Below are 18,901 nucleotides of genomic sequence, written 5' to 3' on the forward strand. Positions count from 1 at the left end.
GGTCTGCACCTGGGCTGGACTGGAACCAATGTCCTAGGGGGAGTGTTTGCTACTGCTGTTCAGGAGGATTTAAACTAATGTGGCAGGGGGATGGGAACAAGTGCAGAGAGACAGAGGGGTGTAAAATTAGGGTAGAAGCAAAAAGTAGTAAGGTGAAAAGTAAAATTGGCAGGCAGGCAAATCCAGGGCAAAAAGCAAAAAGAGCCACTTTTCAATATAATTGTATAAGGGCTAAGAGTGTTGTAAAAACAAGCCTGAAGGCTTTGTGTGTCAATGCGAGGAGCATTCGTAACAAGGTGGATGAATTGAATGTGCAGATAGTTATTAATGAATATAACATAGTTGGGATCACAGAGACATGGCTCCAGGGTGACCAAGGATGGGAGCTCAACATCCAGGGATATTCAATATTCAGGAGGGATAGACAGGAAAGAAAAGGAGGTGGGGTAGCATTGCTGGTTAGAGAGGAGATTAACACAATAGAAAGGAAGGACATTAGACTGGAGGATGTGGTATCGATATGGGTAGAGCTGCATAACACTAAGGGGCAGAAAACACTGGTGGGAGTTGTGTACAGGCCACCTAACAGTAGTAGTGAGGTTGGGGATGGCATTAACCAGGAAATTAGAAATGTGTGCAATAAAGGAACAGTAGTTATAATGGGGGACTTCAATCTACATATAGATTGGGTGAACCAAATTGGTAAGGGTGCTGAGGAAGAGGATTTCTTGGAATGTATGCGAGATGGTTTTCTGAACCAACATGTGGAGGAACCAACTAGAGAGCAGGCCATTCTAGATTGGGTATTGAGCAATGAGGAAGGGTTAGTTAGCAATCTTGTCGTGTGAGGCCCCTTGGGTAAGAGTGACCATAATATGGTGGAATTCTTCAATAAGATGGAGAGTGAGGAGGTCAGCGGGAGACGCTCATGGAGTGAGTACTGTTTCAGATCCGCTCCATAACCTTTACCTTTTCTAACCTTTGATCACCCTTATTCAACTTATTGTTACCTACACCAAAAGATTTTTGCTACTTTCTTGGGCTTATCGTTAAGATTTTATTGTGAATTTTTGAAGATATGCAAACAGAAATGGCTCTTAGATCCAAAGGATGAGAACCGCAATGGAAGGAAACAAGCTCAACCGCAACGCATTGAGTTAAGTTATGAACTGCTTATGGAGCTTTTGGATAGAAAATTTGATGAACAACATCAGGCTTTTCAACAAGATATAAAGGCTTTTCAAGATTATATGGTTAAGACGGATTCAGTAATTAACCAGCAGCAAATGCTTATCGCGTCTTTGCAAGATGAAGCGCGGAAACGAGATTTGACAATTGAAAAATTGCAACAGGATTTAATTTCGACTATTAAACTGGTGGAGACACTTAAAGCCAAGAGTGTCGATTTGGAGAATCGGTCCAGAAGACAGAACTTACGCATACTTGGTCTCCCAGACGGCATAGAAAAAGGCGACCCTTCGAAATACTTTGCTCAATTTCTAAAAGATGCGTTTCCGTCGGTTTTTCCAGAACCCCCCCCCGGTACTTGACCGAGCACATAGAATTTGGAGTCGTTCACCGAGTGCGTCAGATAAACCCCCGGTGGTAATCGTCCGATTTCACTATGTTCACGACAAAGAACAACTCATTCGTGAAGCTCGAAGGGCTGGGATGATTAAATTTCATAATTATTGCTTTCGTTTGGTGGAAGATTTTAGTCCAGAAATTATGAAGAGGCTTCTCTTTAAACCTCTGATGTCTGAATGTTATGAGAAAAATCTAAAACCTGCGCTCTTATACCCGGCGAAGCTCAGGATTTCCCCGCCGAACGCTCCGCGTAGAGTATTCCTTTCCACCTTCGAGGCGAAAAAGTATTTGGAAGAGAACTTCCCTACTGATACAGTCACTACTTTCTAATAAATGAGTGATTCTGATCGTGAAAGACGGTTTTCGATTCCTTAAACCAGGGTTAGTCTCTGGTTATTGGTGTAGGTTTATCCTATACATATTTAAGTTAAAGTGTGCTTTCGTTATATTAATCGCTTTGTCTTATACACTTTAACTACTATACTATATTTTTGTCTATTTTTTTGTTCCCTTGAAGGTATATTTTTAACCTTTCGAAGGGAATTTTTTTAAAATATCAAGATAGTGTTTTTTTGTAAAGTATTCTTGGTTTTGTTTAAGATGGCGTTATTGTTTCTTTTTTCGTCTTCTTCCTATAATGCATCGCTGATCGTAGTTTAAACACTTCTTGATTTGTTTGGGTTATAACCCGATTTATAAACTTTTAGTGATTATATTCCCTTTTTTTTTTACAACCCAGCATATTAAGAAGCGTAGTTTTTAGTACTGCGATCATAATTCTTAAAGTTGGGGTGGTTTTTTTTATATATATATCCTTTAAACACGGAGTGGTCTGCCGCTGATATGGGGGTAGAGTTAGTCTCATTTTTTCCTTTTTCTAGCCATATTTTGGCTTTTTTTCTTTTTCATGTGGGGGTGGGTGTTGGTCTGTTTTCCTTTTTAATTTTTCTCTTATTAATTTGTTTTAGTTTTTTTACTTGGGCTGTTCTTGAACTACAAATATGTCTACGATGTCGTCACTTCCGGGTCCGCTCCTTATTTTTGTCCCTCTTCCGGGTGCATGAGTTTATAACATGGTTAACCCTTTATATACCAAAGGGATGACTTTAGAAACATGGCGCAAACCATTAACTTTGTGTCTTGGAATACTAATGGATTAAACCATCCGATTAAACGAAAGAAGATTTTCAAAGTATTCCAAAGACTTAATGCACATATCATTTTTGTACAAGAAACTCATGTGAGGAAGGAGGACAAATATCGCTTTTTTAGGTCTTGGCGGGGTCAACAGTATCATTCGAATTCGAATGCCAAAGTTAAGGGAGTTTCAATTTTTATTGACTCCTCTATTGCATTTGTTCAACATGATATCCTTTCGGATCCGAATGGTAGATTTTTGTTAGTTACGGGTTTGCTCGGTAATAAAAAGGTTGCTATGGTTAATGTTTATGCCCCGAATGTGGATTGTCCTGACTTTTTTAAGTCCTTATTTACTTCTTTACCTAATTTAAATGAATATAAGTTAATAATGGGTGGTGACTTTAATTGTTGTTTAATTCCTTTGATGGACAAATCTACACCTATTCAGACTCTACCCAATAAGTCGGCCACTTGTATTAACTCCTTTTTGACTGATAATGGAGTTTTTGACATTTGGAGATTTCGTCATCCTAATGACAAAGAGTTTTCTTTTTTCTCACATGTTTATCACTCCTATTCGAGAATTGATTATTTTTTTATTGACTCTTGTTTTATTCCATCGGTAATTGGTTGTAATTATGATATTATAGCTATTTCCGACCATGCTCCATTAAAACTTTCTATTAATGTTACGGATACAGCTTTAAGTACTAGACAATGGCGATTTGACTCTACCTTATTGCAAGAGCCAGACTTTATTAAATTTATGAAGGAACAGATCGATTTCTTCTTTTCAACTAATTCCACAGAGGATATCTCTTGCGGAATACTTTGGGACACTTTTAAAGCATATATACGTGGACAGATTATCTCTTATTCTGCTGGTCTGAAAAAATGCATTAAGAAGGAAACTCTTTTATTGGTTGATAAAATTAAAGAGATTGACAAGAAATATTCGACTACTCCTAGCAAGGAACTTTATAAACAAAGGGTTGAACTTCAAATGGAACATAGTTTATTACTTACATCTCTGATTGAAAATCAATTAATGAAAACCAGATCTGATTTCTATATACATAGTGATAAATCGGGAAAACTGTTAGCTAGTCAGCTGAAGAATGTTTCAGTTAAACGCCAAATCACTAAGGTTCGACAGCAGAATGGGGATTTGACAGTTAACCATGATGAGATAAATAAGTCTTTTCAAGACTTTTATACCTCCCTGTATCAATCTGAATTCCCTCAGGATCATAATACCATGTGTGATTTTCTCGGGAAATTGAATTTTCCAAAACTATCATCTGATGATCTTTCAGTAATAGATACTCCGTTTACGGATGCGGAAATTAAAGGGGTTATTTCCTCAATGAATTCTGGGAAAGCACCAGGTCCAGATGGGTACACAGTAGAATTTTTAAATGTTTTTCTGCTACTCTAGCTCCTTGGCTATGCAAGGTTTTTGAAGAAGCAATTAGATTGGGGAATTTGCCACAATCTTTTTATAGAGCTTCCATTTCTTTAATACTGAAGAAAGATAAAGACCCTACTGATTGTGCATCTTATAGACCAATATCTTTATTGAATGTGGATTCTAAGATTTTTTCCAAGTTGCTGGCTTCCAGGCTGGAGAAGGTATTACCCCAAATTATTTCGGAAGACCAAACCGTTTTATTAAAAATCGCTATTCTTTTTTCAATGTTAGGAGATTATTGAATATTGTTTATACTCCTTCACATAATACTTCAGAATGTGTTATTTCATTAGATGCGGAGAAAGCATTTGATAGAGTTGAATGGCCTTACTTATTTTATGTGCTGGAGAAGTTTAATTTCAGTCCGACCTTCATTTCTTGGATTAAACTGATATATCAAACTCCAGTAGCCTCGGTGTTTACTAATAATCAAAGATCTCCATTTTTTTGTTTATTTCGAGGCACTAGACAAGGTTGTCCTCTTAGTCCATTACTATTTAACATCGCTTTAGAACCTTTGGCAATTGCCATCAGAGAATCACAGGATATTTTGGGTATTAATCGTGGAACAGATATTCATAAGGTATCTTTATATGCAGATGATTTATTATTATTCATCTCTAACCCTGAGAAATCTATTCCAGCAGTCTTATCATTGTTGGCTCAATTTAGTGAGTTTTCTGGGTATAAGTTAAATCTTAATAAGAGTGAATTGTTTCCTTTGAATAGACAGGTCCCAAATTATGGTATTTTACCTTTTAAATTAGCTAATGACTCTTTTACTTACTTAGGGATTAAAATTACCAAAAACCATAAAGAATTATTTAGGTTTAATTTTCTACCCTTAATTGATCAGATTAAAGGTTTGTTTACTAAGTGGTCACCATTATCTTTATCTCTGATAGGTAGGATTAATGCTATTAAGATGGTTATTTTACCTAAATTTTTATATGTTTTTCAAGCGGGTACCAATTTTTATTCCGAAATCCTTTTTTACTAATGTTGATTCAAAAATTTCTTCATATATATGGCAGAATAAAAATCCCAGGTTAGGTAAAATATACTTACAGAAGACAAAGAAGGATGGTGGGTTAGCATTACCCAATTTCAGATTTTATTATTGGGCAGTTAATGTTAGATATTTGATATGTTGGTTGAAAGAATGGGATGGTCCTTTTGGCCCTCATTGGGTGAGTTTGGAAACTAAATCGGTATCTGCTTATGCTCTGGGTTCTATTTTAGGGACATCTCTCCCTTTTGCTCTTTCTAAATTGCCGAAGCGAATCGACAACCCGATAGTTAAATATACCTTACGTATATGGTTTCAATTTCGGAAATTTTTCGGGTTGACTCAATTCGTGTTAAATAGTCCTATTGTATCTAATTGTTTTTTTCAACCCTCAATTATAGATCAAGCTTTTTTGGCTTGGAAAACTAAGGGATTATTAAGATTTTCCGACTTATTTTTGGACAACTGTTTTATGTCTTTTGAGCAATTAGCTAATAAATATAATTTGCCTAGATTTCATTTTTTTAGATACTTACAGGTTAGGCATTTTTTAAGTACGGTACTTCCTTCGTTCCCAAATTTTCTGTCTTCAGATATTTTGGAGAGTTTGTTTGAATTAAACCCTTTTCAAAAAGGGCTTATATCAAAACTTTATAATATAATTATGAAGATACGTTCAGTGCCCTTTGATAAGACCAAAAATGATTGGGAAAGAGAGCTTAATCTTATTATTCCTATTGAGAATTGGGATAGAATTCTTCAATTAGTTAATACATCATCTATATGTGCCAAACATTCATTAATGCAATTTAAGGTTGTACATAGGGCCCATATGTCCAAGGATAAATTAGCTCATTTTTATTCTCATATAAACCCTATTTGTGACAGATGTCAATTAGAAATCGCGTCTTTAACTCATATGTTTTGGTCATGTCCGCTTTTGAAAAAATATTGGAAAGATATTTTTGATATTATTTCGGCGGTACTGAACATTAATTTACAACCCCATCCTATTACCGCAATTTTTAGTTTACCGATGATGGACTTACTTCACTTATCTCCTTCTGCCTGTCGAATGATTGCTTTTCTCACTTTGATGGCTAGAAGATCTATTTTGTTGAATTGGAAGGAAATTAATCCTCCCACGGTATTTCATTGGCTTTCTCAAACTATGTTATGTCTAAATTTAGAAAAAATTAGAAGTGCTGTATTTGATACTTCTATTAAATTTGAAAAGATATGGAGACCATTTATTCAATATTTTCATATGATGTAATGGCCCTGTGCCAGGCTTATTGGTTTTTTCAGCTTTAATCGTATGTATGTTGAGAGGATCGGAGTTGACGTCATTGATGTTTATGTATGCTTGTGAGATACTATGAACAGCCCTTTTTTTTCTTCTCTTTTTTTTAGTTTTTTTTTCCTTTGTTTTTTTTTCTTAGATATTAGATTAGTAGATTAGTTAACTTTCATATATAGATTTACTATTTTTTTCTCTTTTTTATATTATATATTATGGAATATCTAGACTTACCTTGTTCATATATATACTATATGGTTTATGTTTTGGGAAAACTTACTTATACTGTATTCATTCCTTATGTATTCCTTCATGTGTAATGGGAGTCTATATGTTTGTAATCCCTTATCAATATTTTAATTGTATTTTATTCATAAAATTTTTAATACTAATAAAAAGATTGAAAGAGAGAAAAGGGAGATCACGAAAAAAAAATGATGGAGAGTGACATAGTTAATTCAGAAACAAAGGTCCTGAACTTAAAGAAGGGTAACTTTGAAGGTATGAGACGTGAATTAGCTAAGATAGACTGGCAAATGATACTTAAAGGGTTGACGGTGGATATGCAATGGCAAGCATTTAAAGATCACATGGATGAACTACAACAATTGTTCATCCCAGTTTGGCAAAAGAATAAACCAGGGAAGGTAGTGCACCCGTGGCTGACAAGGGAAATTAGGGATAGTATCAAGTCCAAAGAAGAAACATATAAATTAGCAAAAAAAAAGCGGCACACCTGAGGACTGGGAGAAATTCAGAGACCAGCAGAGGAGGACAAAGGGCTTAATTAGGAAAGGGAAAAAAGATTACGAGAGAAAGCTGGCAGGGAACATAAAAACTGACTGTAAAAGCTTTTATAGATACGTGAAAAGAAAAAGATTGGTCAAGACAAATGTAGGTCCTTTACAGTCAGAAACAGGTGAATTGATCATAGGGAACAAAGACATGGCAGACCAATTGAATAACTACTTTGGTTCTGTCTTCACTAAGGAGGACATAAATAATCTTCCGGAAATAGTAAGGAACCAAGGGTCTAGTGAGATGGAGGAACTGAGGGAAATACATGTTAGTAGGGAAGTGGTGTTAGGTAAATTGAAGGGATTAAAGGCAGATAAATCCCCAGGGCCAGATGGTCTGCATCCCAGAGTGCTTAAGGAAGTAGCCCAAGAAATAGTGGATACATTAGTGATAATTTTTCAAAACTCCTTAGATTCTGGATTAGTTCCTGAAGATTGGAGGGGGGCTAATGTAACCCCACTTTTGAAAAAAGGAGGGAGAGAGAAACCGGGGAATTATAGACCGGTTAGTCTGACATTGGTGGTGGGGAAAATGCTAGAGTCGGTTATCAAAGATGTGATAACAGCACATTTGGAAAGAGGTGAAATCATCGGACAAAGTCAGCATGGATTTGTGAAAGGAAAGTCATGTCTGACGAATCTTATAGAATTTTTTGAAGATGTAACTAGTAGAGTGGATAGGGGAGAGCCAGTGGATGTGGTATATCTAGATTTTCAAAAGGCTTTTGACAAGGTCCCACACAGATTAGTGTGCAAACTTAAAGCACACGGTATTGGGGGTATGGCATTGATGTGGATAGAGAATTGGCAGACTGGAAGCAAAGAGTGGGAGTAAACGGGACCTTTTCAGAATGGCAGGCAGTGACTAGTGGGGTACCGCAAGGCTCAGTGCTGGGACCCCAGTTGTTTACAATATATATTAATGATTTAAATGAGGGAATTAAATGCAGCATCTCCAAGTTTGCGGATGACACGAAGCTGGGCGGCGGTGTTAGCTGTGAGGAGGATGCTAAGAGGATGCAGGGTGACTTGGATAGGTTAGGTGAGTGGGCAAATTCATGCCAGATGCAATTTAATGTGGATAAATGTGAGGTTATCCACTTTGGTTGCAAGAACAGGAAAACAGATTATGATCCGAGTGGTGGCCGATTAGGAAAAGGGGAGGTGCAACGAGACCTGGGTGTCATTATACACCAGTCATTGAAGGTGGGCATGCAGGTACAGCAGGTGGTGAAAAAGGCAAATTGTATGTTGGCATTCATAGCAAAAGGATTTGAGAACAGGAGCAGGGAGGTTCTACTGCAGTTGTACAAGGCCTTGGTGAGACCGCACCTAGAATATTGTGTGCAGTTTTGGTCCCCTAATCTGAGGAAAGACATTCTTGCCATAGAGGGAGTACAAAGAAGGTTCACCAGATTGATTCCTGGGATGGCAGGACTTTCATATGAAGAAAGACTGGATCGACTAGGCTTATTCTCACTGGAATTTAGAAGATTGAGGGGGGTCTTATTGAAATGTATAAAATTCTAAAGGGATTGGACAGGCTAGATGCAGGAAGATTGTTTCCGATGTTGGGGAAGTCCAGAACGAGGGGTCACAGTTTAAGGATAAAGGGGAAGCCTTTTAGGACCGAGATGAGGAAAAACTTCTTCACACAGAGAGTGGTGAATCTGTGGAATTCTCTGCCATAGGAAACAGTTGAGGCCGGTTCATTGGCTATATTTAAGAGGAAGTTAGATATGGCCCTTGTGGCTAAAGGGATCAGGGGGTATGGAGAGAAAGCAGGTACAGGGTTCTGAGTTGGATGATCAGCCATGATCATACTGAATGGCGGTGCAGGCTCGAAGGGCCGAATGGCCTACTCCTGCACCTATTTTCTACGTTTCTATGTTTTAAGTTTTTCTAGTCTGTAATTTACACAAATGCGCACTTTTACGGCGAGATTCGACACCAAACATGTCGCTTGTTTTCGGCAGATGTGTCCTGCGCATGCGCAGCAGGAGGAGATTCACCAAAATCTCTGTTTCAATGTGGATAGAGATATTTTTAAAAATGCATAGTGTGGACGCCTATCATTTTTACACGAAACCGGCGTTTTCAAAATTATCCGGTCTAATGTGGACGTAGCCTGTGGGGAGGGGGGGGGGGGAGGAGGGATGAAATAAAGAGCTGGAAGTCGATTGGTAAAAGAGATAAAGGGGTGGAGAAGGGGAATTCTGATAGGAGAGGGTAGAAGGCCATGGAAGAAATGGAAGGGGGAGGAGCACCAGAGGGAGGTGATGGGCAGGTAAGGAGATAAGGTGAGAAAAGGAAAAATAGGAATGAGGAATGGTCAAGGAGGGGTGGTGCAGGCCATTACTGGAAGTTCAAGAAATCGATGTTCATGCCATCAGGTTGGAGTGGCGCAGGGAAAGAATGGCTCAGGCTTCCTACTCGCCGGCTGATCACCATTTGCCTTCACCTTCTCCCTTACTACCCAGCACCCAGTCCACAGAGGAGCGTACGCAAGTGGGGTGCATGCACCTATCTCAGGAGGAGTGAGATTGGCGCAGGAGAATAGTTTCCTGCCTCTACGTGGTGATCCAGGGACATTTCTGGGCATCATGTCTCAGTGTCCGGCAAAAGAGGATACCCTTCAGCAGGGAGGGGAATCCTGACAGCCTGGTTCTTGCTGCAGTAAACTTTTCCTAATTATACAATGCTCCCAGCTTCCTTGTCATGGGAATCTCGAACCCATGAACTTAAGGCATTTATCAACTCCAATGCAGCCAGGTATCTCATGGACATGTCTCTAGCTGAAAGGTGGGGACTTTTGACTAAGGAATTGAGAGAGAAGATCAATGTCAAAGCCCTGGACAGCTGACATCTGGGCACAGGCCAGATCCATTTTTCCTCCCTTCAACTTATGCTGGAAGTTAACCACAGGGAACAACTCTCCTTTTACCTGGTTGATTTGCCCGAACTGCCACTGGGCCTGGTCTCTCCTGGTTATCCGGACATAACCCATGACTGATTGGTCCCTAAAAGCACTCCAAGAGTGGGAGTGGTATGCCCATCTGCCTGTTTGGGTCCAGCTGAAGCTCCAGTTTGCAAATCCCCTCCTGTATGAACTCCCTGTGTGGACCTATCTGGCATTCTGACTGGATATGCTGACCTTCTTAAGGTCTTCACTAAAAAGGCAGCCACCTCCCATACAACTGCACCATCAACCTCTTACCTGGTGCTAGCTCTCGTTCTCATCCAGAAACGACGGCCATGGACGAATATATCGAGGTGGTATCAGCTTTGGGGTTTATCTGTGGGCTTCTTTTTTGTGTGAGTAAGAAGGATGGCAAGCTTCATCATTGCACTGATTATTGGCCCCTAAGCAATATCACTGAAGAACCGTTACCCTTTCCCCTCGCTTGCCTCTGTGCTCAAACATCTCCAGGGAGCAACTATACTTTCAAAGAAAGATCTGTGCAATGCTTAAATTCTGGTTCATGTCGGGGGGAGGGAGGGGAATGAGTGGAAGAAAGCTTTCAACACCTCCACAGGCCACTATGAAGTTCGCTTGGGATGCCCTTTGTCTTTTGCCAATGGCTCCGCTGTTTCTCAGACCTTAGTCAATAATGTGTCCAGGAGCACGATAGGGCCTTTTAAGAGACTCCTGGACAGGTAAATGGAGCTCAGAAAAATAGAGGGCTATGGGTAACCCTAGGTAATTTCTAAGGTAAGGACGTGTTCAGCACAGCTTTGTGGGCCGAAGGGCTTGTATTGTGCTGTAGTTGATGCAGTTCGCTTTGTGTATTTGGACGACATTCTGATCTATTCCCACTCTCACCAGGATCAAGCCGAGAGGGTTTTCAAATGGCCCCTCAAGAATATCCCGTACACCAAGTCAGAGAGGCACGAGTTCCATAAAGACCAGGTGTCATTTTGGGGCTATATACTTACCTCTTCAGAGGGACCAGAGTAAAGTTCAGGCAGTTACGGAACAGCCCAAACTGTCCACGGTTAAACAGGTGTGGCACTTTATGGGGTTTGGGAACTTTTATTGCTGCTTCAGCCAAAATCTCAGCTTGATCATGGCCCCCATAAATGTAATGCACTCACCAAAAAGACGATCAAAACCAACTAAGCATTCTCAGAACTACAGCAAAGCTTCACCACTGTGCCAGTGCTTCAACACCCAGACCCATCACAGCCATTCATTGTCAAGATGGACATGTCCGATGTCAGCATTGGAACTGTCCTCTCTCAGCACTCTACTGTGGATCACCAACTGCACCTTTGTGCTTTTCTTTCCTGTCGCTTCTTTCCAGCCGAGAGGAACTATGATGTCAGGAATCAGGAACTTCTGGCTGTCCAGGAGGCCCTGGAAGAATGGAGACATTGGCTGGAGAGGGCAGAGCATCTTTTTGTTTGACTTGGACAGACCATAAAAACTTCTCCTTCATTCAGGATGCCAAGAGACTCAACTTCTGCCCCAAACAACACCCGGTCTTAATGGAACTCGCACTTCTCTGACTTAGTGTACAGGATATTCTTGAGGGGCTGACTGAAAACCCTAATGCATTGGGCTCTCTTTGCCCATGCAAGGGGTTTCTTCTTTATGTTACTGCGTATTTTAATCAAAATGGCTTCTTTGTCTTGTTAAAAGTAAGAATGCTTCTTTGTTATGCTAACTGGAGTGAGAGTGCTTTCTCTCGCAGCTTGTTTGGGTTAAAATTACTGATAACAGGGATTGTATTAATTTGTTAACCAATTGGGATAGATGCTATTCTCTCTTCTGGGTCTGCTGGCGGGCTTTTGGGGAGTCGGCGCGAGGGGGTGAGAGAGAGGACGCGATGCTGTAAGCTGGGCAATGGAACGGACTCGGAGCGGGGGTCTGAGGCCAGGGTTTTCGGTGAGGAGAGGAGATGAAGACAGATGTCTGGGGGGGGGGGGGGCTTGGTTGATCACTTCGGGTGGTCCTGAGCTACGAGTCGAGGAGTTCGGAGGGGATCGAATGGTGGCCAGAAGACTTCGTTAATTGAGCTCCAGCGGTTGTGCATGAAGTGGTTTGGACTTTGATAAGTTTGATGCCTTTTACTTTTTCTTTTATATTGTATCTCTATTAAGTACATAGTTCCAGTAAGATCTATAAAGTGAACTCATCTAATCGCATATGGTGTACTGTCTGTTATTTGGCGGGGCGGGGACATCACACAGCATCCACACCAGCTGATTACCCAGTTTGGCGGGGCCAAAGGCTGCTGCCCGTAGATGGAAGTGAGCTGAGCGAGCCTGAGGCTTACCAGGGGGTTACACCCATTTTAATTCATCCTCACCTATCATTCCAGCAACAAGAATACCAAGGCAGATGCCCTCTCCCACCAGTTTGACACGTCTGAGAACGTCTGGGCCCATCCTTCCTTGCTCGTGCGTTCCTGATTTGGGGAATAGAGGCAGAAGTGAAAGCCGCTCAGTAGCTGGATCCAGGCCCAGGAGGGTGACCTCCCAACTGGACATTTATCCCTGTTACGATGTGCTCTAAAGTGTTGGAATAGGTCACTCCTCCCAGCAGGATGCCCCCCCCCCCACTTGGTGCATGGTTCTCTGGTCTATACTATGCGCTGCCTCTTGACATCTCGTTTGTTTGGGGCAAGGTCTTGCACCTCATGGATTGGGAAGGGTATGGTCCTGAGGAATATTCTTGGATCTCAGTGGATGACAACACGGCCAAGTCTCTCATCCAGTACTTCCAGGTCCTTGGCGCCTCAGGAGCTCTACCTACAGCTTTTTTTTTGCCTTCTCAGACTGAAGCTTTTCCTTGTTGAAGCCTTGAAACATAGAAACAGAAAACCTACAGCACAATACAGGCCCTTCAGCCCACAAAGTTATCCCGGACATGTCCCTTCCTCAGAAATTACTAAGCTTACCTATAGCCCTCTATTCTTCTAAGCTCCATGTACATATCTAAAAGTCTCTTAAAAGACCCTATCATATCCGCCTCCACCACTGTTGCCGGCAGTCCATTCCATGCACTCACCACTCGAGTAAAAAAAAACTTACCCCTGACATCTCTTCTGTACCTGCTCCCCAGCTCCATAAACCTGTGTCTTCTTGTTGCAACCATTTTGACCCTGGGAAAAAGCCTCTGACTATCCACACAATCAATGCCTCTCATCTTATACACCTCTATCAGATCACATCTCATCCTCCGTTGCTCCAAGGAGAAAAGGCCAAGTTCACTCAACCTATTCTCATAAGGCATGCTCCCCAATCCAGGCAACATCCTTGTAAATCTCCTCCACACCCTTTCTATGGCTTCCACATCCTTCCTATAGTGAGGCGACCAGAACTGAGCACAGTACTCCAAGTGGGGTCTGACCAGTGTCCTATTTAGCTGCAACATTACCTCTCAGCTCCTAAACTCAATTCCACGATTGATGAAGGCCGATGCACAGTACACCTTCTTAACCACAGAGTCAACTTGTGCAGGAGCTTTGAGTGTCCTATGGACTTGGACCCCAAGATCCCTCTGATCTTTCACACTGCTAAGAGTCTTACGATTAATACTATATTCTGCCATCATATTTGACCTACCAAAATGAACCACTTTACACTTATCTGGGTTGAACTCCATCTGCCACTTCTCAGCCCAGTTTTGCATCCTATCAATGTCCCACTATAACCTCTGACAGCCCTCCACACTATCCACAACACCTCCTACCTTTGTGTCATCAGAAAACTTACTAACCCATCCCTCCACTTCCTCATCAAGGTCATTTATAAAAATCACAAAGAATAAGAGTCCCAGAACAGATCTCTGAGGCCCTCCACTGGTGACCGACCTCCATGCAGAATATGACCCATCTACAACCACTCTTTGCCTTCTGTGGGCAAGCCAGTTCTGGATCCACAAGGCAATGTCCCCTTCAATCCCATGCCTCCTTACTTTCTCAATAAGCCTTGCATGGAGTACCTTATCAAATGCCTTGCTGAAATCCATATACACTACATCTACTGCTCTACCTTCAATGTGTTTAGTCACATCCTCAAAAAATTCAATCAGGTTGGTAAGGCACGACCTACCTTTGACAAAGCCATGCTGACTATTCCTAATCATTTAATACCTCTCCAAATGTTCATAAATCCTGCCTGTCAGGATCTTCACCATCAACTTACCAACCACTGAGGTAAGACTCACTGGTCTATAATTTCCTGGGCTATCTCAACTCCCTTTCTTGAATAAAGGAACAACATCCACAACCCTCCAATTCTCCAGAACCTCTCCAGTCCCCACTGATGATGCAAAGATCATTTCCAGAGGCTCAGCAATCTCCTCCCTCACCTCCCACAGTAGCCTGGGGTACATCTCATCTGGTCCTGGCAATTTATTCAACGATGCTTTCCAAAAGCTCCTGCACATCCTATTGTCACATTCAGGCAGCGCTTTACAAAATGTGAAATCCACTCCCTCATTTGTGTTCTGCCTCTCCACATCTCTGCCGATCTCTGTTGAATTTGACCTCTTCTTGGCTGTCCTCTCTCTTGCCTCTCGAATTCTTCTTCCTGTCCTCTGCTGATCTCACATCCACATACCTCCTTCATTTAAATATTGGCCTTCCTCCTACAAATTCAAGTCTTCTGCTCAACGGCGTTCTTCCCTCTCCCATTAGCACGATTGGGGCGTCACCTGACCCACAACCTGGGCTCTCTTCATCGTTCTGCACTTGTTCTTCACCACCCACTGCTTGATCCTCACTTTTACATCTCACTTTCTCTTCTGCGACAATTACATTGTCTTTGTTTTCATTTTCCACTTTCTTCTCTGCAACCATTCCTTCTTTGTGGCTTCCATTTATCATGTTCTTATCCCTGGTATCCTCATTTTCACCCACTTGGGTCATTGTTGGGCTGGCCACTTCTGGAAGAAAATTCCCGAGAGCTGGCTTAGGACCTGGCTTTCCATCTGGCTGTTCCTGAGGACTAATTCCATGCTGCTTTCCTTTGTCTCCTCCTTCCATATTATTAGCGCCAATATTCTGGCTCCCTGTTTCTATATTCAGATTCCAAGTGCTGAGCTCTGAATAATCTGCCTGTAAATCCAGATTACTCTCACCTGGACACATATTTCCCATTTTGTGTTCTGACTCTCCAACTTCTGGATCTGAGCTTTCAGTCTCCAGCTCCATTTCGATTTTGACTGCTAGACCAGAGCATCTCCAGCTTTCGGGCTCCATTTGCTCAACACTGGGCTCCATTCCCCAAACTTCCAGCTGTGCCATGTCTGCTCCTAGTTCAGCTGCCCCTGTGAGGGGGTCCTTCCTGGCATTCTTCCTGCGGGCCCAACAACCAACAAGCCGAGGAGTAGCAGTGCAGAGAGATTACAGCGGTTCATTAGAATGTTCCAAGGGAAAACAGTTGAATTTCAAACAACACTGTCAACACAAAGTAAGAAGATACTCCTTGAAAAGCTAAAACCTAAAAATTTCCCACTCTAACTCAATGATCACTCCAATGCTGGCCACTAGACTGTTAGGCCAAAGGGCCCAGTTATGTGTTGTACTACTCTACTTGGGATCAGTATTCATAGCATTGAATCAGCCTTCATGATGGATGGCTAAGCCCCCCTTCATACTGTATTGTGTTATTGCTTTCTCCTGAGCAATATTCAATAGATGAGGCTACTGATTCAGTTTGCTCCTTTTTGATCTGATGTGATGAGGCTTCATTGGTTCCAGTCAATGTTAAAGATCCCTAAGGTAACACTCTACCAGCTTCATAGTATGATGCTGAAGTGGACAGAACACATCCCAGAGTAGTCATGTCAAAGTTTGCTTTATGTTCTAATTGCATGACCACAAGTTTGAAACAGCATTAAAACTTCTTGTGTCTGTGCACAACTACAGATCAATTAAATAAAAACATGTATGCAGGAGATGCTTTTGTGTATTCACATTGCAGCAAAAGAGAGAACAATGCACACGTGTAGACAGCACGTGCACAGACAACAAATCAATGTAGTGCCAAGGGGATACCATTGCATTAAAAGAAATAGATCCATATATTACACTTCCTCACCCATTAGATTAATGCAACATTAAACTGCATATGTACAAAACATTCAATTTCCCCTTTTATAAACCCACATTCCAAATAAATAAGCTTTCACAATAATACTCCATAACTAACTTCACAGTTCTAAAGGTTCATTCTTTTGGGTGGCGCTCTGTTTCTTTCAGGATAGTCTCTGGACCTGTAGAGTGGTATCAGGTTTGGCAAGTGTCTTGTCTAAGGCAACGTTCTTGGTTTCCTGTGTCACGCTGCTGTCAGTGACAATGATCATCTCTGCGAGGCAAGTCCGGTGACTGTAATGTGTCCATTTTGTTGGATGCAATTGACTCAGGTATATTCTGTGGTTGATCAACCAGTATCTGGTCCACATGACATCCCCATGTCTGATCTCCAACATCCACTGTCGCCCAGTTCTTGTAGCTATCCTACTGGGCGTCCACTTGTCTTCTCAGTAATTACGCACTAGGACTTCCTGTGCAATCTCGAAGCTCCTTGCTGTTTCACTTGGCAACTGATTGAACTATTTATTCTGCACTTCCCTCTGTAGATCTAATTTCAAGAGGTCTATGCGAGACCTCAGATTTCTATTCATGAACAGCAGTGCAGGTGCATGATTTGTTGTCGCATGAACAGAGCTCCGATACACAAAAAGTAAGTTGTCCACCTTGCGCTGTAGAGAAATGTCCTCCTTCATGTCCGCTGTAACGGACGACTTGAAGGTTTGGAGAAACCTTTCAGCTAACCCATTCATTGCTGGGTGTCGAGGAGCTGATTTGAAATGTCTGATATGATTTTTTTGGACAGTTGGAATTCTGCATACATGTATTGTGGTCTGTTGTCACTCAATTTGTTCTGGTCAGCCTTTTCTGGTCCTCCGAGAAGAGACAGTCTTTGCTGAGGCGTTGTCACCATGGTTCGGATATGGCCCAAGTGTAGAGTGAGAGACACTGAAGCAGGTCGACAGTTCAGACTTTAACACTGTTCATATTAAAGGGAAAATAAAACAAACGCTAGGCCAAACAGGGCCTTTAACTAAAACTCTCAAAGGAAAACAAAGCCTACACTGCGGCTGAAAAGAATATCAAAACATTAAATGAATACCACTAGTCTTCAGAGCCAGTTGATTTGAAAGTCCAATAACTCAGGGAAGGCTGAATACAAAACAGCGGTGAAGCGTTGCTGTGCTCTGTCCAAGTCTCAACAAGCACTACGATGACAAGAATGGAGTTAAATACTATCACGATTAAATAATAATTACCTGACACATGCAAATTCACAAGTGCAATTGCGGTATCTACTGCGCTGCCAAATCCGTGGTTGTGACAGCACCCCCCTCTAGGCACAGCCCCTGAGGCGTCACAGACCTGTGTCCACTGGAAGTCCCAAATCAGCGACTTGTCCAAGATGTCCTTCGCTGCGATTCAAGTACGTTCTTCTAGGCCATACCTTTCCCAGTCCACAAGGTACTGGACCTTACCCGGCGAGATGCCAGGAGGCGCCGCACAGTTTAGATGAGGGAACCAGCTACCAGGCAGGGAGGAGGGGAAGGTGGGATGTGTGATGAGCAAACCAGGCTGAGATGGGGACCAGAGTTTAACCCCCCCCCCCCCCCGTGAACTATGCTGCTAATGAGAGAGGGAGCTGATTTAGTATTATGGCTAATGGCTTCTTCAATAATTGTTTACTCTACTCCAAGGACACTTTGCCTGCTTGTGTGGATTCCTGCTGAAACAGCCAGGTGGGGCCAGGTGATGGACATGGACAGTTGATGGATGGCTGGTACCCTGGCAGGGGAGATAAAAAGCAAATCTGCTGAGACACAGGCAGACACGCCACGGGACACTGAAAGAGCATTGTGCACCCACAGGAAGGTGGGGGTTTGGAGGATCGATTTGGGGGAATCAATCAGAGGCTCACAGTGTGTGAAGGCAGACCAGTGGGGGCTTGTGTGTGTGTCCATCCTCACCTGGGTGAGCACGACAGTCAGTGACCACGACAGGACAAGAAGACAACAGAATCAATCAATCTCTCTCTCTCTCTCTCTCCCTCCCCCTCCCTCATCATAAGACTATTCATTTATCCCTAGACTTTGATAGAACTGGGTTTTTGATTCCTAATTCCACACTTCTGTATATTTTGCATATTGTATATTCTGTATATCATTGCTAACCTGTTTTATATGTATATTTGCATTTTATAGTACTGTATTACTTAGTTTACTAATAAACACTTTTAGTTACAGTACCACCAGACTCCAACGTATTATTCCATTTCTGATGGTTTGGTAACCCGGTCACGGGGTACGTGACAGTGGCCAGAGGAGAGGTAGTAACCGGCTTGAGCTGGGAAACGTGGAATACTGGGTGGATCTTCAGTGATGCTGCCAGACGCAACCTGGTTAACAGCCTTTTCCACTACAGACGGTCCCACGTAGTGCGGTGCCAATTTCCGGTTCTCGACTTTCAGAGGAAGATCCCTTGATGTCAACCAGATCTCCTTTTGTGGCTTGAACGGCCTTACCCGTCGACAGAGCCAATCAGCCACCGGGAGTG

At 42.0% G+C, this 18,901-nt stretch overlaps 1 protein-coding gene across 1 annotated transcript in view; it reads left to right on the forward strand.

The window, feature by feature from the left end:
* The first annotated feature begins 498 nt into the window (after nucleotides 1-498).
* The window catches only part of LOC140734021 (aldo-keto reductase family 1 member B1-like), a 57,131-nt gene continuing 38,728 nt past the window's right edge, over nucleotides 499-18,901 (forward strand). Inside the window, exon 1 of the mRNA XM_073057600.1 lies at nucleotides 499-933. Within this exon, the coding sequence (XP_072913701.1) occupies nucleotides 929-933 (5 nt within the window). The 5' untranslated portion in view covers nucleotides 499-928. The remainder of the gene's footprint in view (nucleotides 934-18,901) is intronic.

This window comes from Hemitrygon akajei, chromosome 10 (assembly GCF_048418815.1).
Source record: "Hemitrygon akajei chromosome 10, sHemAka1.3, whole genome shotgun sequence".
Classification (NCBI taxonomy): Eukaryota; Metazoa; Chordata; class Chondrichthyes; order Myliobatiformes; family Dasyatidae; genus Hemitrygon; species Hemitrygon akajei.